This window comes from Syngnathus acus, chromosome 21 (genome assembly GCF_901709675.1).
Source record: "Syngnathus acus chromosome 21, fSynAcu1.2, whole genome shotgun sequence".
NCBI classification, from domain to species: domain Eukaryota; kingdom Metazoa; phylum Chordata; class Actinopteri; order Syngnathiformes; family Syngnathidae; genus Syngnathus; species Syngnathus acus.
This window is the reverse complement of record NC_051105.1, coordinates 8,149,265-8,171,326: the sequence shown is the minus strand read 5'-3', so window position 1 is coordinate 8,171,326 and position 22,062 is coordinate 8,149,265. Positions and strand designations below refer to the sequence as shown.

Here is a 22,062-nt window from a genome sequence, read left to right as displayed (position 1 = left end):
GTCTCCAAATAAAGCATTAAGTGGACCTTACCATCTCGCGGGGCAGACACATGTTCTCTTGTCGTAGAACCACAAGACACACACTCTCTCCGTGCCGCGTGCTACGCAGCATGCACACCAGTTCCTCCTGACCGACACCTGTTATGTCCACGCCGTTCACCTACAGCCAAAGGAGCCATTAAATATTATTATATAACCTGGTAGCACAACAGTGAATATTCCTACCTCTAATATGCGGTCCCCTGATTGCAAGCGTCCATCTTTGACAGCCGCCCCACGTGGCAGAATGTTTTTGACAAGAATAGGACCGGGCCCGTGAACTGACGAATCTCTGGTTACCACTGTAAATCCAAGACCCTCCGAACCTAAAAGACATTGTTGAACCCATGAACACATTTGTTATTGTCAGAAAATGCTATACAAAAAAAATCAATACAACATTGTAACTCTAATAACACATAAGTTGCAGAAATGTCTTCTCTTCCATGACTGGGTCCTTTTTTTTTTTTTTACCTTTGTCTGTCATACTGCACACGTCGGTTTAATACGTGCACTTGTGAACTCAATTTGGGCTGACGAAGGTATGCTTGAAGAATTTTGAATCTTAACGAAATTTTCACTTAGCTGCCCGGCGGATCTGTCAACTTTCTTCCGTATAAATCCTTTTTTAATAATATATACGTATATATATATACAAATGCTACAAAACATCACAAAGAGCACCTGTTGGTATTGGACATTTTGAGAGTGGTAAACTTGTTTTGTGTTTTGTTTTTATGTGTAAGGCAATGAAATGAGTTGACAGGTTCACTGACTTTTTATAGCTTTGTTTTCACACATTTGCTAAAAAAAAATAACAATCTGTGGCATTACACACACGCATTGTTTCGCTGTAAACTTGACATGACAATAGCAGCTAGCAAGTCTGGGGCACGTAACTAAGCAAGCTCGCTCCAACTTTTCCAAGTGTTAGGGAGTACGAAAATCCCTTCGCCATTGGCTGGAAGCAAACTAACGCCACACTGTGCTTTGTGCCCCTTTGTGCCGCACAAACGATAGAACTCGGTGCGTGTATTACTTTAAAACACTGCCTGGTATCTGCAAAGAGTTCAGGTGTGGGGCACGATGGGGAGGGAGTTGAAGTATAGAACAGTAAAGCGGAAATGGGGTGTAAGTCAGTGGAAGAGTGAATGTTCTGGAAAGAGAAGTGAGGAAGATTAAAATACTAATCAGTGAAAAGCAGGCTCGCATGCGTGCAAACGCGTGTGCGTGCACGCACACCCACAATGTGTAGGGAAAGCACTCAAACATGAATGCCAGGGCCCAATACACAGACTGCTTGTGTAGTTTATGGACCTCATTTAGTCCGGTCTCTTTAGCAGTGCCAAGTCAGCAGTTTGGTCCGCTATGAATTCATATCAGCAGAAATGAACAGATCAATAAAGACTTAATAGACCTTGAAGAGAACAAGTCAAGATGGAGAGAGAAAGGAGAGCTAGGAATGGGGAAAAAAGGGTGAGAGAGAAAGCAGCTACCCATTCTAAGATACTACGCGAGATGCTGTCAATAGTGTCATTATAGTCATATATTATAGATACTCAAAAATGTACTTTCTGGAAGTCTTGATTTGGGAAAAGACCAAGGGTAGGGTTGGTCACAAATAGATAATTAAAAAAAAAAATCTCAAGTAGGGGTCCTCAACAGACATTCCAAGGTTATAATATGCAGTGGCGGGGCAGAAGAAGCCACTCTCATTTATTTATATTTCCCTTTTCATTGGCTTGTATTATATTTGGAGCTTGGAAGTGCATGAGACTTGATGGATGAAAACGATCTCAGATATGAAAGTAAATCTATGTTGTGTGGCATGATTTACCTTTCTTAAGGTCAATTCTTAATCTCCGTCCTGCTTTCTTACTGGCCATCAGACTGGACAGGGCAGGGCTTTTATCAGAAAGAGAGCTCTCGCTTCCACCTTGGGATCTCTACGCAGACAGGAGAGAGGACAGTATTAAATAGTTTGATAAAAAGTCAAATCCTGCAGAGGACATGATAAGTTTAGCTTGGAGCGGAGGCGCTTGAGACTCACAGCGGCTTCCAGAGAGCCAGCATCTTCTGCCACTCTCACGATGGCGCTCTCAGGAGGCCTGAACACGGGTTTGGCTTTGACAGGCGGAGGCGGCTCTTTGGTTTTGGGAACTCGGGGACTGCTGTCAGGACCGGCATTGCTGCTAAACAGTTGACCTATCAGACTCTTCTCAAAGCGCTCTCTGTTGGATGAGGAAAGTACTTCCAAAGAGACCACCGGGGAGTGCATGGCTTGACGGAAAATTTCTTGGGCTCTAGGAAAGGGCAAAAATAGAGAATCTTAAAAACACACACAATCATTAGAGATTAATAAGGGCAAAAATACATTATGTAGGTGCATCTCAAAGAAATAAAATGAATTTCTTTTTACAGCAATGGAATGTAATCATTAAAGCATATAATTTCTTGCAAATTCATGCGTATGTCTTGTAATGTTCTACAATTAGGTTACATCCCCAAACAGCGCCATGTTAGCCCGCTTGCCTGCTACTTCGCCGGTGTAATAAACACTGACAAACATCAAGTCTCAAATGAGTCCTGAACAAATCTTCTGAACGGAATGAGCAGAAAAAAAAACAATGTGTTCTCCGTGGATTACTCCTCAGACATCTGCCAGCAGCGTCTTTTGTTTTGTTCTGTGATGTCGCTACATGTTAGATGAGCCCTCTGATAAGAAGGAGGTGACATTAGGAACATGAAAGTCTGTCGAGCAATTAAGTTATGGCTATTTTTTTTTTACCTTGGCCTGAAAAACAAAAGTAGGAGTAAACTCACTGGCTAAAAGTCTTGTCCATGAGGTCGGTGTTGTTTATCTTGACGATGCACTCATCTTCCTGGAACAAACCTTCCTTACTGGATCGACTTTCTTCCTCCACTCCACGGATATACAAACCGAGAGACCTGGGAGCAAAGTAACAAGTGTATTGTCGAGCCATTTATGTACTTCAAAAAAGCTCTTCTGAGGTATTTAGGTTTGTGTGAACCCAACTCACCGTCCACTGAGAGATGAGCAGTAAGGAACCACGTGGATTCCCAAAGGACTGTCCCCTCCCAGGATCTCCACTGTGCGGGTTAGGCTACACAAATGAAAAAAAGATATATTAACAATCATCTTCTCAATTTCTTGCAAAAATAATTCAACATAAATCTAAGCATTAGAAATGTGATATGCAGGAAGAAAAGTCTTTTGTACAAACGTGAAAGAATGAATAATTCTATGCTGGACTGATACACCATTTTGACAAATAGAGGCATTGTTTTAGAGGATGTTGTGTGAAATTAATCCCTGAACACAACCCTTTGTGTTCAAAAAATGGGATTATTTTATTGAAAGTCATCCACTTGTTGCGCGTGGATGCTAGCCAACAATTTTGGTTCTCCTTTATCGCTTCCTTGTTCGTCTTCTGTGAGTATGTTTTGAAGTTGGATTGTTCGCATATGAAGCAAATTTGTACTGCGTCTGTTTAAATTTGAGTGCTCGTTGAAGTCTTTTGTTTGATTAGTTTATCTATGAGAGCGCAGCCAATAATCCTTCCCCCAACACCCTCTGTGTATGTTTCAAGAAGTTTGTATCAAGTTAGTTTTGTGCTGTGTAGCTACAACCTCAATTATGTCTCCAATGCCATCTGTTCTTTTTTGTCTCGCTCTCTCTTAACACCGTCCACTCGTGCGAAAGCACCCAACAAACTGCAGTAGGTACGGTGATAGACTTCAGAGAGGCGATTGTTGATCATGGCGGGTGGCAAAGGGCAAGCCATGAAAGGGACGCGTTCTCATTATATCTCGTCTCTCCTCCACATTCAGTATCAACAAATCAGGCCGGTGCTGCCTGATCGTCATTAAAGAACGTGAAGGTGAAAGTGGAAGGTGGAGAAGTAAACGGATGTGGCCAGGGAGGGGAAATAAAATTAATCTTTAAGTCAGCATATATGGAAACCTTCGTAGTGACGACATAATAAAACGTGACCAATTTTAAACCAGAAACAAAATCACAAAGCAAAACTTAATGTGTGGTTTTTTTCTCTTACAAGTTACATGTTGATGAAGACTTCGAAATGACAAAGTCGAAAATATAAATAAAGATTAAATATAGTTTACCACATCGATAGATTTAGCAACAAAAGAGCTAATAAATAATTTTAATAATTAATTTATTCAATTAATAAACTTGCCAACCATTCCATGCTGAGAACTATATTGCCACTAAAATGAATAAAAACGATGAGGCCAAAAATGACAAAAAAAAACAGAAAGCAGAGGAAGGAAAATTGAAGTGAGTGCGCACTGTAAGTTGGATAAAGTGAAATGAAGGGAGCAAAGAATTAATTAAAGCTAATGAATAGTATTAATATGAACGAGGGGAAGGAGAAGAAAAAAACAACCTTCCTGCAACTCTGCTCTGATTTCTTAGGCACTCACCAAAACACAGAATCAAGTACTTGGCATTCATTTACATTTCCTTTTTGATTTTTGACACACAAAAAAACTCAAGTGGCGTGAACTGTGAAAAAGATGGAAAAATTGGATGAGAAGAGAGAGGAAGGAGAAGGACAATAGAGCCCCCCCCCCCCACACACACACACACATATAAACACAAGGATGAAAAGACCAGGTGTTCCCCTCCTGCCACTTCATTGATGCTTGATATGAAAGACTGACACACAGAGGAGAAATTACACCAAAAGGAAGCGTATTACAAAACGAAGCATTTTCATCCTGTCATCTGTTTTCGAATGGACTGAATGAATCATTCTCCTCTTGCACTCCCACATTTTCACAAGCGGACCTTCAAAGTGCATCGCACAAAACAGGAGTGGAGTGAATGCAAATTAGGAAAAAAATGTTAATGTTATGCAAAATGTTAATGTATGCAAATACAAAAATAAAGACAAAAAAAATTGAATCATTTAGATTTTGAATGAATACGCTGTATTTTTGTAGGTTGTGTGATGAGTGTATCACTGGATTCCCAGGTGTTCGGAGCCATTTCAATGCATCTTTTGTCAGGTTTGCATGTTTGACAGCCTAATTGTTGGGTTATTTAGGATGACAACTTTTAGATGCATTGTGTGGAAAAGAATTTGGTGCAAATCTCCGAAAAAATAATAGCTGAAGGCTTGATTGAACACGACCCTTGAAAGGTCAACACGGGTGACAAAACTTTGCTATATGCCTCAATAAACAGCGAGCTAGCTGATTAGCTTAGCTCAACCCCATCAAACAGCTCTGGGTTGAACTTGAATGGATCTCGTGAGCCATCAACCATCACTCTGACCTCACAAATATTCTCCTGGATGAATCCACAAAAACTCCAGATAGTTTACAAAAGGCCGGGCCGTTTCTTTCAAATGATGAATGGACGTGATAACATATCCAATCTGAGCAATCACTTCAAATTCAGTTTTTATAGGGCACTCCAGACCTTCACCTCCTGTTTTTCGAGAAACAGCTCGCAGGCAGAAATATGTGGCACTACCAAAGCCATTCCCAAAAACAATTTGCAGTAAATCTCATCCACCAGGTGAAAATGACGTTTTTATTCAAATGTGATGTCATTCTCTTCTTGGTTCTGTGATTTAAATTATGATAAGCTATTAGTGTACTACTAGTAGGTGATGCGCAAATATGCAAGCAAGCATTTTGGCAGCATATCAGTGATTTAAACACAAACACATAAACATTGATTTAAAGAACACTTTACTCTTCTAATATTTACAACCATAGTCCTGGTCCATAGTTTCTGATATTTTGCAATTTCAAGGCTCGTTTCACCGACACGCGCAAAAACCACTAAATCACTTCTACATTACTTCATGCTGAGATTTGTCTTGTTTGAGTGCAAGTAAGAGTGAACATAAGCACAGCAATTTCTGAATAAAGCAAATGACCGTGTAGACATTTATAAATATATATTTAGTATAGCCAAATAATTAACAGCATCCTCGGTAGGATGGAGAGACGGATGGATGAACGGACAGGATGTTTTTATTAATACTTGCAAAGCAACCTTGCACGCTGGATTACTAATGAGAGCCACCCAATTTAATGTTTGTAGTAGAGAATACTGGATACTTCCCATGGGTAATATCTGGCCGTGTGTGTGTGTGTGTGGGTGTGTGTGTGTGTGTGTGTGTGTGACCTTGTTTTGCTCTTTTGTAGTGGGCTAATGATGGAAAGGCTTTCTACTAACTGTTGTTTTTAAGGCCTTGATCTATATTAGATGATAAATGAAGATGGCTAAGTAGGACATAAAAACATAAACATGGCACACTGACAAATAGGCACACTTTTTATAACACAATAAAAGGCCATGTTGATGTCTTTGAGCTTTCGTCTAAAGTCAAACTTGGTTTTGATTTTCAGGGAGATTATTAAAGGTGGACTTTTTTTTTTACTGAGTATCATAACGGTGCAAGTGGTCATAAAGTTATTTTACTTGAAGGTGGAAGTCGCACTCATGCAAGACTGGCACAGTGCACATACTGACCTGTCACTGAAAGCATATTTGACTTGGGGTCTCGCAACAGCTGGACTTGCTGCCTGTCAAGAGACCACACAAACACGCTGTAGTGACAAAGTGTCCACTGAACAGAAACAAGAGAAAAATCATATCTTTAAAAAAATTGGAGGGGAAACAGATCATACAAAGCGCATACATTAACAAATAGTTTTGAAGAAAGTTTGCTCAAGTACTGTTCATTTTGTCTCTTCATCATCTATTCTTATACCGCTTATTCTATTTCAAGTCAGGTAATCGGTTCCAATGTTGTGCTTAGTGTATGCTCCTTTGCCACTAGGGGGCAGTATAAAAGAAACATACAGACACAGTAAAAGAAGTTTTACGACAGGTACAAAAATGGTTTTCGCGGGGATAACGAATGCTCCTTAGTATCGTTATATTACCCATCCATAGGTTTTTCAGATATCAGGGTGAGGCTAAAGATGAGCAATGAAAAGAGGTGAGAACATGCTAGCTCCGACAGTGATTGACAGATTACACATCTACTACATATGCTCAGGCTTTGGTGAGTTGAAAAACAATTAACCCGGCCGAGATGCAAATGCCGTCATATTAGCTTAATGACTGTAGAAGTGGCAGGTAACATTCATTATCCTAACACCTTCATCATATTAGCGCCCATTAAAACACTGTATTAATTGGAAAGTCTATCAGTGCATAATTGTATGTCTCATTTAATCGAGAAATGGCTCTCTGAGGTAATTACAGAGGGCCAATAACTTAGTATGTAACCAAACAGTAGTTTTTAAAATGTCAACGAACAGAAGTGCCGCATGATTCATTGGAGGTATACCACGCACAAAATGTGTATGCATTTAAGATGGGGAGGGGGCAAAAAAAAAAAAGGATGTCGCTATTCACATATTTGAACCAACGGTGGATGAATAATGCAATCCAACCAAATGGTGCATGAGAAATGGGTTGCAAGCACTTTGTCTTCTAAATCTAACACAAAACAAGTCCATTAAAAAGACAGATGATACTAACATGACTATTTTTTTTCAAAATATTGCAGTGTGTGGCCTTTTCTAGCTTTTTATGTCGTTCTCATTGCCATACTGACTGTCTAGATTAAGGAGGAAAAAACAAAGAGAAATGTAAAGAGAAACACACTTTAAACAAGGTGACCGACGTTTAATAAGCAGTGCACAGCCTTCGAACCCCAGTAGTATTCCAGGCAAGAGCAAATAGTCCCAGTCTGATTAACACATTGTAACTAGCCTGCCACTGTGCCACACACTAAGCGGAAAAAAAGAAAGAGTTTAAAAAAAATGAGAAAGAACAGAGAGAGAGAGACTCACTGCAAGACATTATTTTCTTTCTCTCGCTGCTCTTACCAAAAGGCCAAGTGACATTTTGAACAATTACACAGGGCCATTACTTCCATCTAAACCTGTTAGATCAGACGGACAATAGCCAGGATAAAAAAAAAATAGCATGAGCAAGGATACGACATGTAAACAACGTGCCTTGCAAATCAAGAGAACAGAAAGGAGACATGTTTTTATCTCTCCTCAGGGAGACTTTGGCAGCAGAGCAAGAATTGATGCAGGCCGTCCACCGACATCCCCGAGCTGGAGCTGTTTTATAAGAAGGGATAAGCTAAAATCCATTCAAGTCGACGTGCAAGCCGAGCGCCCTCCCCTCGTTTAGCTCTCTCTTTCACAGTCATCAAGGTTATTGTGCTTCGCGGCACGCTGAATGACCCTCTATGATGGCAAAAAATCTATTTCCTCTCGCTAACCACACACATAAAATTCTGGAGAAAGAACGACACAGATTATTTTCTGTTTGTGGCCTAGAATTACATGCAGGCGTGATATGACGACGTGATGGTTAAAGTCCTTTGATTACATGTTCGTCAACTTGGGTTGGAACCGAAAAAGCATCGGCTGGATTTACACGGTTCAAGTGACACAATTGCGATTTTAAAAAGATATAGATAACTGTCTTTGTTGTCAGAAATATGTCACATCAGTGACAAGACTTGAACCACCTCTAAGAACGACTTGAACCGCATGAACACTTTGCTCTACAGGGATTAAATGTTAAAAAAAAAAAGAATATTGGTCCAAATCTCAAGAGGCTCACCAGTCAGGAGCCCAATCAGGCATGGAGAGCCTTTCAAAAGACATCTCGTGGGATTTGCTATGTCCAACCGTGCTGTGACACGAACATAACAAGTACTCACAAGTGAAATGATCACAAATAATAATTGTGCAAAATCTAATAGTCTGAGATAATGCGGGTCCTCCAAAATACGCGTGCAGATCTGAGAGCAACTCTTAGTCATCAAACTGATTTACTCTGTCTATAGACTCACAAATGATGGGTCTAGATTTCAGGAGAAGCTTGGTCTACTTCTTACCATCACGGAAGCCTCTTCGTGGCGGGAGGATTCGAGCTCTGTTGACTGAGCGCCGAGAGCTGAATCACTGCTGCTTCTAACCAGCAGGGGGGTGTCTGTGAAAATGCAAGGGCGGAGAGGATATGTTTAGACCCAACAGTTATAAGGTGAAAATCTGCTATATAAAGTGACCATAAAAAAAACATTCAACTGTAGCTCTTTTTTTCCCCCCCCCCGACATGTAAGGGCAGTGCACGTAATGTAAAAACCAGTGGGGGGTGCTCATTGCTCCAAATGGTTGATGTGATGTGCAAAATCTGTGCATGCATTAAGGTGACATATGACTGCGTCTCTCGTAGCACATTTCATCAGCCTACTGCATAATAAAAAAAAATCATTGAATAGGAGCTGAATGCTACAGTGTAGCAAAATAAGGGTAAAAAAAAAGCAACATGAGCTATCTTAAAAGATCTGTACTCTTTCATCATAATCAATTCATATAGCGTACAAACTGTACATGAAGACCTTGGCGAGTCTCGCGGTTCCGTTGGGAACTGGATGACAAAGATTTGGATGACGTTATATGAGTGAACGGCCGTGAACAAATGACAAATGATATTTGTAGGGTCGATTATTGATTGTGACAAAATGGACCCTTGGTGCTCTTAAGACCGTCTGGGGGGCAAGGATTACATCAATGCCATAATCAATGTAACCCCACTCCCCATTGAATGGGGACAAAAGAGGTATAAATACTTGGCTCAAGTTGGCTGCAGTATGCACGAACGGGGAATAAAAGCGAGATTAATTTGAAAAGACATCGAGTGCAATAACAGCACAAATGAGTCGCTAACAAGGCACACAAAAGTCATGGATTTTTCCTCAGGGGGTTTTCAAGCTCTATTATTATTATTATTCTAGGTTGGTCATATAATGTTGGTCTCAGAAAATACATATCAGAAAAAACATGATGGCTAAAAAGGTGAAAGACAACAAAGATTTGAAGAGACAAAAAAAGAGTGTTTGGAAGACAAAAGTTCTTCTGTAGTATGAATAGTCGAGTCGGGCCTAACGCTGACCTCACACTGACAGTAATAGTCTCCAGTGCGCTGTTACCTCTAATCTTCCATGACAACCACACATTACCTCTAATCTCTCCTGCCAGGCAAGCGTACTGAAACAGACTAAACTTCCCGTGTCTGGATCGAACAGCCGCGGCATCCTCGCAACCCAGGAAAGTTTAACATCCTCAAATGCCGCTGTACCTGGGAATGCTGGTTTCTATTTTTATTGACTCATTTCATTTCATAGATCAGAGATTTTTTTTTGTCTACTTCATCTTTCCTATGCATGTATTTTCCTATGTATGCATGAACTCCTTTTAAATAGTGCCCCTAGTGTTCAGACTGAGGCATTACATAACTGAGGCCTTGTGTTCGAGGCTACATTTACCGTATTTTCCGGACTATAAGGCGCACCGGACTATAAGGCGCACCTTCAATGAATGCCCCATTTTAAAACTTTGTCCTTATATAAGGCGCACCGGACTATAAGGTGCACCATTAATGCATCATGGCAGATTTTTAATCCAAATCAAATCATTCTCCATTTTATCTTTTTTATTTCAACTTCAGACACCACAAATTACATTATAATCACAAAATAATGATCCTTAGCCTTTTTGAGTCATAATTCATAGTCTTCAGCGGGCCACTTATGATTGATTTCATGACACAATGCTTCGGGCCAGTTTAAATTTAGGAATTTGGTCCATATATAAGGCGCACCGGACTATAAGGCGCACTGTCGGCTTTTGAGAAAATTTTAGGTTTTTAGGTGCGCCTTATAGTCCGGAAAATACGGTAAGTGAAATGTGTGGTCCCAAAAATATGGATTTGAATGTTAAAATGACAAGTTGTGATTCTTAAGTGTTTTAATTGATTGAATCGTAACTGTTATTTTTTTTTTTAAGTTACTCTCACAATAGCAATAAAAATATACATATATTGAATCTGGATAGATTCACAGTCATCAAGGTCTTGGTAATCCACCAAGGTTGAATCAAGGCAACTTGTTTGTGGAATTTGTTCAGTTTTCTTGTCTTGTTTGCCCAAACATGTTCCAAATTGTCCTAAGATTGTTATTTAGAAGAAAATAGACATTTGTTTGCTTGAAATATTTGATTGAAATAAAACATTTGAATCATGACTATAGACATAATGGGACAGGCAATCAAGTATTTGACTCAATATCGGCTACTAGTCAAATTCAAATCCTTCCTCGTCATTTTCTCCCCCCCAATACTCACTTGACTTGAGAGCCGATGAATTAACTTCTATCTCTCCTCCCGTGATTGGCTGGAAGACAGACAACTCAGCCTGGTAGCGATCATGGCTGGGGGCGGGGCTTGGGTTGGCGGCATCCCTCTCCTGGGCTTCCTGTTCCTCATACACAGCCATCAGCTGACATAAATAGAGAAAAACATCATCATTTTCCAACATTCTTCAAATACACAGAAAGCCATAAGCTAACTTTACGCTTTTCCAAGCAGACCACAACAACCGACATATTTCATCAAACTAAAGAAATCCAAAAGTACTTTTTTAAACAAAACCTGTTGCTTAGATTTTGTTTACGTTACCTTGTGAATGAGGACACTATAAAGGACGTCCAAGGAGCCCAGCATTCCAATGAGAGTGTGTGTCAATACTACTTAACAACTGCCTCCATTTGTGCGCGTCCTCTCCATGTGTGCGACACGGGGCTCCTGCTGGCCTTGTTATATAGTGGAATCCCTCTCTATTGAACAGAGCACTGAGTCTGCGTTTAGCTGAACATGGGACAGAGCCGGTCAACACTGGGTTCTAGGGGCCTCCACACAAACGCTGAATAGACCTGTGTTTGTGTACATGTGTGGGCTCTGGGTGTTTGTGCCATAGGTATAGTGGAGGAGAATAAAGAAAGCAGAGGTTGCCAGTAAAGCCAGTGCCTTCCTGTGATGCACGGTAGATACGGATGAGGGTCACTGCACTGCCGGGAATTTGGCACCTTATGTATGAAATGCTGACATTTTCCCACAAGTTACAGATGGATTGTTTTGCTCTGATGAACATGTTTACTATTTACGGTGAATTAGAGTAGCAGGTGTGTGCTGAGTAACATTTGACATAAATTTGAAGGTAGGTAGTTTTAAACACAGCCACAGCTCTATTTTAAAGGGGGGGTGTACACTTGTGCAACCACAGTTGTTTATTTTGACTTGCACTTGGGAATTTCTATTAGTTGGGTTGTACAGTTTACAGTTCAATTTCATTAAAGAAAGGTCGTTACTTATCAATACTTATTTTGGTCTAATTTTTAATCGCAAAATCCTGGCATTTGAAAAGGGGTGTGTAGACTTTTTATATCCACTTTATACAGCGAGTATGTTCTTGAATTTATTTTCACTACTAAAAGGACGGTAATCCTTTCAAGATGTTCCGAGAAAGTGCACTCACTCCGTGTCGTGACACAATATGTTTTTTTTTAACCTTGTCAAAAGAAACAGAACCAGAAGTGAAAACCACCGACTGTTTCAGAACCGAGATCGTGAACTATCACGTGAAAGCATCGAGCGGTACCTTTGTTAACTAAAAGCTTGAGCTAAGGTCATATCGGTAGTGGTGTGCAGTCAATTAACTTGAAATGAAAACATTTCCATACTTATGTGAGGTCTCTACTAGTTTTGAATTATGGCGTCATTCCTTTTCAAAAATAAAGACCAACTTTTGTCATCCACTGCAAATTTCAACCGATTATAAATCTTTTAAGAGGACTTTGGTGTCATCTTTTTTTTTATGCAACCAATAATGAATATGATTGCTTTTTCTCTGCAACATTGTTAATTATCCAGCAACCTTTCTTTCTCACCTGTAAAGCATCTCTAAATTAAAAAGAAATGTTACATTTATTGATCCCAACACAACAATAATAGGGAAGATAAGGTGTGTCCTCCAGGGCTGACATTAGAATTTTATCACTCGGTGGCACAGGCAAACAAACACAAACACACACACACACACACATACACACACAAAACACAAAAGCCCCCTAGCACCACCTAGCTCTACGCCAGCATTACTGCAGTTAAAATTCTATCTCGATATATTTTAAAATGGAACATTTCGATGTGATTCACTCGAATCTTTTAAATCAAATACGATTTTCTGATTCGAATCAATTATTGTTACAGCCCTAATGCAACCATTTTATGTAACACTGAATATAGATACTCTTAAATAAAAATAAAAAATCCAGCAGACGTTACCTTGGTTAGGCAGGTGAAAATGTGTTGCTTACACATGCTCAATACATTCGGTGTCAGAAAAGACCATTGGTAATCTGCTATTGTAAAACCTCACAAAGACTTCCTCCTAGTGTGTGTAGACCACAGACGGCCATATGGAACAGCATTATGGAGACTCATGTAGCCCAGATGGACACATTCTGTGCAGCTGATCCAAATATTCAACAGAAGGCATCCGAGGGCCCTTTCACACGAGCGAACTCTAGTCCATTTCCCCACACTTGGTCTGGTCTACTTGGAACCACAGCAAATAAACACCAAATCAATCAATTTTGTATGTAGCTTAACGCGCACTCTAAAAAAAATTGTTTATCTTAATTACACAAAGGTTTAGTCTACATCTCCCAATCCTATTCACAGTCATCTTAGCCAGCATTCCTTTTCTATAGCCTCTCTTTTTCCGAAGCTCTTATCTCATTCAATTACCTCGCTGCACAACAATGTATGTCTGAGTAGCTTTTGAAGTTGGAATTGCTTTCTGTCATGTGTCACTGATTAGAAAAGGCTCCAACCCAAACGTCGATGACACGTAGTAGAGGCATTTTTGTGCTGCTTTCATGGATTGGAGGGTTTGCCTATACGATACTAGAAGTCTTTCTAGATTAGTACTAGAAGTCTTTCAAGATGAAAAAACATTCTACTTTTTAATGTCCACCATTAGCCAAAAACTAACATCTGCAGGTAAAGACCGATTGCTACTATGTCAGTGGCCGGATTATTATAATGTATTATGCGATTATTATGCTAACGGCCGATTGCTACTAAATCAGTGGCGAGGAACAAGTGAAACGTCGTGGCCGGATTATTATAACGTATTATGCGATTATTATGCTAACGGCAAATTTATGGACGGCTTAAATTAGACAAACATTAGAATTTTTATGCCGCTGGGCCAATGACAGTTTGGGCATCACGTATGTTATAAATATCATAAAGCCTGCACTCCTGTACACTCACAAAATTGTCATGCCTGTGAAAAAAAACAAGCTAAAACTTCCCTTACTTAATAAATCAAATAGATTTTTTCACTCCCTGCTCTAGCTCAACTTCCGTTTTTTTGTTCGCTTCATTCTGCACGATTTGATTGAAGAAGTAATTTCTCACTCCACATCCTGAATCACCTACTCGCATTTGGTCATGCTTTGCCCCCCCACCCCTCCTACTTCATTCACCGTCTCTTTTACCTTATCTTCTAATGAATTCAATCATGTTTGAGTCACATCTCGGCGTGACCAGTCCTGATACATATGTTGACCTCTAGCTAGAAACCATGGGGGGTTAATTGAGTCAAAGCGTTTACTCTACAGGAGAATGAGCCAGAAAGCCAGAGAGATTAAGAGACAGCGGCAATCGGTGCATTAAGAGAGTCCGAATGAGACAAATAGGTGCAATTTGTAAGAGCATATGAGAAGACGACGCAGGAGAGGGGGCACGCGGAAAAAGGGGTTAATTGCTGGCGTGAATGGAATGTAACACACTGGGAGGCAGGTAATTAAAGAAGCGAGGAGGAGACGGTGAAATAAAGTCAAATGTGGGCTTGATGGGCACGGTGTGCGTGCGATGGGTACAAGGTGACAGCGACAAAGAGCCAATCAGCAAGCTACGGGAGATTGATTTTAAGTGATGAGGAGAAGGGGTTAACAGGGTGATTGGAATGAAACGGCGTGAGAAGCTGATAGGGTGAAAAGGAAACGGTTAATTATGAGGATAATAAACGATGAAGCCTCTACTCTTCATGGACCTTAACTCTTAATTAAGGAAACACAGCTCCACCTGAGGTCCACCCATAATTGATGGATGCATGAAATAGGAGTGTGTTTTTGTGCAAATTGTTTTTATGAAGGAAGCCCACCTCCTCATGGATTTGTCACGGTGATTAATTATTGTAATAAAGTATCTCTAAGTGGGGTTTGTTAAAGATGACAAAGAACTGGTCTTTTATATCGTTAACCCATCTGTCAGTCATGAGACAGGCCTGGAGGTAGTGAACACGTCATCGAAACACAAAATGACTGTCGTCGATGATGTATTTGATAAGGTGAACAAAATACGTGATTGAAGTTTGAAATAGCTGACGACTTGTTTGGAAGAACAATGCACGATTGTTATGTGCTCAGTCTTAGAGCGGATCTCTCTTCCTTGATATTTTTTTTTCATAAATGATGATTCTGTTTTATTATATCACTGGGGTTTAATTAAATTGACTGGTCGATCAAATGTCTTAAATGTGTGTTTTATATACCCACGATTGATGGACAAGATAATTAAAAATGACTAATTGTTGAATAAAATTATTCAATTGAATATTATATAATATTCCATTTTTAAGTTATTAAAATAAAAAATACTAAAAAAAATAATTGATCATATTTTTTTAGCCCATACATTAAGACACAAGGATCCTCTTTAAATTAAACTATTCCAACGTGTGAAAGCAATAAGGCACACCGCTGTCTTGCTCCAAGGTCAATATTATTTTTACAGTCTGGCCACTTGACGTGGAGGGCCGAGATGGCAAAGGTGAGCAAGAAACTGTTTGCGCAGCCACATATTGGGCGTGTGACAGAAACCTTAGAGTGTTTGTCTTTCCCGTTCATTCACTTAACTTGAGCAAGCTGACATTACACGAAAGGAAAACAAACAACGCCGAATCAACTGGCTGCAAGAGATGGCATCTCACTTTGTCTAATAGTCATAGCTTGAGATGTTCGACATGGACGTCATGTCGTATAGTAATTGAAAATAGCATAGTGTGCGCCCTTAATTCTAAATATGTGGTAGCGCTCACAGATAATGAGACTGCTTTGACAGTATTGAGTAACATTAAGGGTCTGATTTACTCCTATCCCAAATGTCGGGCAATAAATTGTTTGTTTGCTGTAACAGGCTGTTGGTGGGCGTGTTGTGTGTGATTTACTGAGATTCCAATCTTTCACTGAGATCTAAGGTGCTAAATAGGGTGTTTACTCAAAAACGCCATACTTCATAAAAAAAAAAAAAAAAAAAAAAAGAAGAGAGGTTTTCCGCTTTGGGTAGATCTGATGGTTTTCCTCATTAAACATCTTGAAGAAGACTGGAAGTGCAAAGCAAAGTTTGATGTGATGGAACTGGAAGGGTAAAACAAAAGACGACAGAGGCAGAGTTTCAGGAGCAACTAAGAAGTTGTGTGGATTGTGGAAGGGGAGCTGGAATGTAAAACAGTGTCCCTTTTGGAATGTCACCGCTCGATAAAGAAGGAGCTGATAGCGAATACCCTGAGCAAACTAAAGGGGGAGAGTTTCGGTCTGAGGTGCAGCAGGAAGAGAGGCGGTCAAGTAGAAAAAAAAAAAGACAAAAAAACATCTAAGCCAAAGGCAGTAGGAGTGAAATTATAGTGTGAGGAGAGCCATTACGTAAATTATAGCCTGAGCTAGCACCTAGTGGTGGGCATCCTGAGCTACCCAGCTCACTTGTGGAGTGACAGTACTTCACTTAAGACTAGAAAATACAAAAACCTGCAAGAAATAATTTTATATTCATACATTTTGAAGACATAAAGTTGAGATACAAAAATATATAATGAACCTAAATCGTGTGATATGAATGTCACAATAGTATATGCAAATGTATTCATCACTGAATAAAGGGATTGTGAAAATTAAAAAAAAAAAAAAAACTTAATTGCTAAGGTCATGCAAGTTCTTACCTTGTCCTTGTCCTCTACAAGATCACTAAGAATATCATCAGGGTCCAGAATCCCTCCATCGCAGTATTCGACATGATGTGTCCGAACAACAAATTCCCCTTCCTATGCAACAAAAGGTCAAATACAAGCATGTCAACAATACGCAAATTTCATAGAACTGTTTCATTCACAAACACAAACATTACGGCTTCCAAGTCGCTGTATGAATCAAAATGTTACATGATGTTGGATCATGAAATCCGTCTTACGGGGCCAGATGTCTGTGGTTTTCATAAAACTCCCAAAACAAACAGGGCGGGTCTCAACTATCCACATCACTACTGTTTTACAGTCCCTCTCAGCTGCCATATTAAATACGGAAGACGTCTGAAGTAAATGTTAAATTGGAGTTTAACCGTCACATGAACTCTCTGAATAGCGTGTCCACTGAAGTAAAAAAAAAAAAGTTGGAAAATGACACAGCAACCGTTACTCATCCGAGCTCACGAGACATCTGATCATTCCACACACAACCCGGCACCACGTGGTGATTCGTAGTTCATTTAGCTCAAACTACCATTAGATAGAGGAAGATAAAATAAAAAATAGACATATAGATAGACATCGATTGTTTCTAAACTTAACACATTAAGTTGGATCTAATGTTCCCGAATACCTGAAGATAATTCTAATACTGTACGTAAATTAGATATGTAGATATAATTCCGGGTCATTAAAACTGGGCAACGCCTTAGAAAAAAGCTAAGCCGGATAGATAAAAGCCTCTAATAGCACACAACAAGCACACAACTTCCTGGTAACTCCCCAGAAAAAAATAAAATAAAATCTTCTACCCACACGCTCTATATTCATCATTTCTGGTCTTTCAAAAGTGGAATTAATTGATTTATACTCCTATAAATTCCCAAGATTTGGTACAGTTCTTTCACGACCTGTCCAATGTCCATTCCTTATTCTCACTTTTTACATTTATATAAAAAAAACAATGTCAGCATTTCAAAAGAGGCCGCAGTTGCTTTTCATTCATCGTGTAAATTGTAAGAAATCCAAACCAACAGAAACAAGATAACGTTGAAGTAACGATTCCATTGCATTTAAATGTGCAAAAGCAAAGTTGTTTTTATAGTCCCAAGAGGAGAGTTGGGTGTTTTTTAAATATGGCACAAAAAAAATACTCCAAAGTATGATGAATCACAGAAGCAGATGTCGTGGAAATTGACAAAGAACCAGCGAGCTGTCTCAGCGACTCTTTAAAAAAAATTATAATTTGCATAGCACCGAGAGGGATTAAAAGATGGACATCTACACACAACAACAACATCTGATTTATTCCATCGAGGAGGGATGAAATTGAGAAGAGAAAATACAAATACACAAGATGAAAATGGCAAAAAGGTTTACGCTACGTTTTAAATGAGGCTAAATTATTAAAAATTACGCTTAAATAAGAACAGAGGGGAAAACACAGCAAATTGCTGCCAACACATGTGCTCAAAGAAGCGTTACATTCACCGAGACAGGGAGAAAACTAGACCCCGAGATTTAATCAATACGAGAGACTGCAACGTCATTAACAGAAGCAGAAAAACACACCTGGAGAACATCCGTCTCTGGGAACATTTACACGAAAGCTCATAGAATAGATCAAGGATGTGATTTCATTTTATTAAAAAAGCCCAAAAAGTAATTAGAGTCTACACTGATCAGGCATAATATTATAAATTATACCACAAGGTTTTAAAATTGTATGAGAATATAATATTACCGCCGTGTCATAAATTATTAAAAAACACCTCCAAGTAAAACGCCAAGTCGTGTTGAGAAGCTTCGCAAATTGAAACCTGCAGGAAATATTATTCAAATATTACACGAGAGTGTCGTGCTGCTTTTACTTTTTCGTCAGATGTCATTAACGGCAACTCGGGATCTAATTCATTACAGGCCACGTCTTGTGTTGTTTTAGTGCTAATCTGGTGTTTACTTTAACACAAATGATATTTAGACAACTGGTGTTGTACTGCTAACGGGTTTTGTTCATGCTAAAATGAAGTGAAAGAGAAAGGGTGATAAATAGCACGATGGGGCAAAACACATGGGAGCACTGGGCATGGCGAGATGAAGAGGCTAAAATAGAAATGGGGAAAAGAATGAACACTACGCGGACGTCTCGCTGTCAAGCCAGACTGAGGTCATGCGGCCAGACGGCTGGTGTGTTGTGGAAATAACAGCCGGTATAAAAGAGGTCACGGAGAAGATTTGGTTGTTTGATGGGAGGAGCAGAATTGCTGCCCTGAGAGCAGCACTGGGAATCAACAAGAGTCATAAAGGAATCATTTGCATTTTACACCGACTCACAACTTAAGCGCAAACGAGACACGCGCTCTCCTGTCTGGCACATCGCAATTCAAATCAGATACGCGTTCAATTTTTCATGCGGCAATTATAAAGAGCTGGACCTCTGCGGCTTTGGCAAAAGGTTTCCGATGTGGAAATCAGAGTCCTTTTACGATGTTGAATATGACAAAGATTTGAATAATTTTAAGGCTTCGGGGGGAGTGGGAGGGGGTTGTGGACTGGAAATATTCTTAGAGCCATGTTGCTTCATAAAAAGCTATTTTCTGTAGTTCATAAAATTCTTTATTATAAAACTGACAATAAATGTTATGACTGATGTAATTTCAGACGATTGGCCATCTCGTTGGAATGTATAAAATCAATAAATGCTATAAAAGTTTAAAATAATTTCAAATAAAAGGAACGAGATTAAGTGAATATGGCTTTGTAATGCTATGATTAAATTGGATTTCTTATTTGTTGCATCATTCAGTGACATCACACCAATAGCAAAAGGTAATTTTGGGCAAAGCGCTCGTTAATACCAAAATAACTAAATAAAGTGAATGTCAGCAAGTCCAAGTAAATGCTCAGATTTCATTTTTGAATTACAACCACTGTAAATGAGGAATTTTAAGCTGGAAAATATTCTAACAAAATGGAGGCCGCCATTCTGTGCATGACTTAGCCTTATTTAGCATCATTAGCTACCCTAACTAAACTAACTAAGCTGCTGCATTTACTTGTGATGGATGACAACGGGAGATATACGAGTCAAGGAGAAGCATGAGGTGAGTGATCGAACAGACTCCATCCCGTCCGTCTCCTACGGTCGAAACTGCTGCAAGACGCTAAAGTGACTCATTCATCTCTGCTGTCATAAAAAATCTTTTTAGAGATATTTCCTCGCCACAGCGCCACCACTGTGCGCTCGGTCAGTCAACCCATTCGACGGTGCAGGTAGACCAAACGCATGTATCGCATTTTTTTTAGAATTTATTCAATCATTTCAATTCAAACATTTTACTTTGATGTTTGCACACAAGCATTCTTCCGCTTCACTTTACGTATGCAAATTTAGGGACGAATACATTTTACACTGCGGCTTTAACGCAATTATATCCCGCACCGGTCTAACAAAGTCAGTCTTTCTGTTCGTCTTTTCAATCTAATTACAGCCTGCAAGATTTCATTGCTTTGACAAGAAAAAACAAGAAGGTGAAGTAACACATGCAACCAGACGCTGCATGCGGAAGTTATTGTGGACAAGGCAGAGGAACTACTGCCAATTACTTCAACAAATGAGGTTAGTGATTTACCGTCCAGTCCTAAAAGTATTACTTTATTCTCATTATAGGCATCAGGTTTTAAATTTGAGCAATATTTTATCGAGAACTTACAGGAATGCATTTATATTTGCATGTAGTGTGGAGTTCTGCACTTCCATGTTATGTGAATTTGGGCATACATTGGAATATTGAGCATGACTTCATATATTTTATATATATATATATATATATATATATATATATATATATATATATAAAATATATATATATGTATATATATATATTTCTGCACACATATATATATATACTACATATATACACAAACACATACTACATATATACACAGATACACACATTTATATACACACATATGTACATGTTTTTTTTATGATTACTGTTTATAGCTAACAAGAAACTGAAATATATCTCGAGAAATTCACTTTTCCTCAGTATTCCTATTTACTGACAGGTAGTTAAGAGTTGCAGTCACAAGAAGAACCTGTGTTGTCCTCATGCAAAGAAATAAATAAGAGTTGCAGTCACAAGAAGAACCTGTGTTGTCCTCATGCAAAGAAATAAATGTATTTTGAGTTTGTTAAAAGAACAGTGGTCAAATGTCACGACTGTATATGCTTAAAATGATACAGTGAGCAAGTTCCGAGTTGACACAAAAGTACCTGTTCCAGCAGTTTTCTGTATCGTTGGGTGGCTTGTTGGATGAGGTCCCTCACGGTCCATCCATCTTTACAAGGAACCACCACACCCGTCTGCCCAAATGTCACTGTCACTTTCATTGTGGGATTCTTCCCCGAGATTTTGGGTGATGGCAGGAGATCTGTGTTGCAGCGGATGAAACTGCAGAGTAATAGAACACCTAAAGGAAGCAAAAGCAGAGCAAGGGGAAGGGAAAGTCAGCGAGTTGTGATGTACATGGAACTTCCAATACTGAGCAAAATGATCTGAGCTTGTGTGAAAGTTATTGTGAAACTACTTCTGACAAACACCGGTTGCCGTTGGAAATGGGAACCGTGACTTCTTAAGAATTTTTTTTAATGAAATATTTTAATACGGTTGCTATTAGCCATGTTTTGATTTGATAGAGTGCTACATTTTTTATGTAGTTATTATCACAAACATTTGTGTTGGTGAATTTGTGTTGTTTGATTGATGGAATATTTATTTATGTCAATGGGAAAAGGATGATTGGAGTGGTTTGAGTAACAACAACGGTCACGGAACAAATTAAACTCATTATCTCAAGGAACCGATGTAATGTGGTTGCACAAGTGTGCACACCCTTCCATAAATGGGATGGGGCTCTGTTCAGTATTAGCCAATCAAATTCAAACCCATGTTAAACAGCAAATACCATCTGCTACATTGAACTAACTGTTCGGAATTTCTTCCTTGTCTAAGGCCAAGTTTCAACTAATGAAAAACAGTTGCAATCTTGTT

The 22,062-nt window shown here is 39.2% G+C and overlaps 1 protein-coding gene across 6 annotated transcripts in view; it reads right to left on the bottom strand.

Annotated features, from left to right (window-relative positions):
• Positions 1-22,062, bottom strand: part of pard3bb (par-3 family cell polarity regulator beta b) — a 76,896-nt gene that overhangs the window by 54,014 nt on the left and 820 nt on the right. For 5 of the 6 annotated variants that reach the window (XM_037280723.1, XM_037280724.1, XM_037280725.1 and 2 more), the window contains exons 2-12: positions 21,285-21,481; positions 16,985-17,086; positions 11,263-11,416; positions 8,976-9,070; positions 6,575-6,627; positions 3,081-3,164; positions 2,863-2,988; positions 2,090-2,342; positions 1,877-1,985; positions 226-365; positions 32-160 (exon numbers count right to left, since the gene is read on the bottom strand). In XM_037280723.1, the coding sequence (XP_037136618.1) occupies positions 32-160; positions 226-365; positions 1,877-1,985; positions 2,090-2,342; positions 2,863-2,988; positions 3,081-3,164; positions 6,575-6,627; positions 8,976-9,070; positions 11,263-11,416; positions 16,985-17,086; positions 21,285-21,401 (1,362 nt within the window). In that variant the 5' untranslated portion in view covers positions 21,402-21,481. Of the gene's footprint in view, positions 1-31; positions 161-225; positions 366-1,876; positions 1,986-2,089; positions 2,343-2,862; positions 2,989-3,080; positions 3,165-6,574; positions 6,628-8,975; positions 9,071-11,262; positions 11,417-11,595; positions 11,724-16,984; positions 17,087-21,284; positions 21,482-22,062 lie in introns of those variants that run through there. The other variant, XM_037280728.1, reaches the window with a different exon arrangement.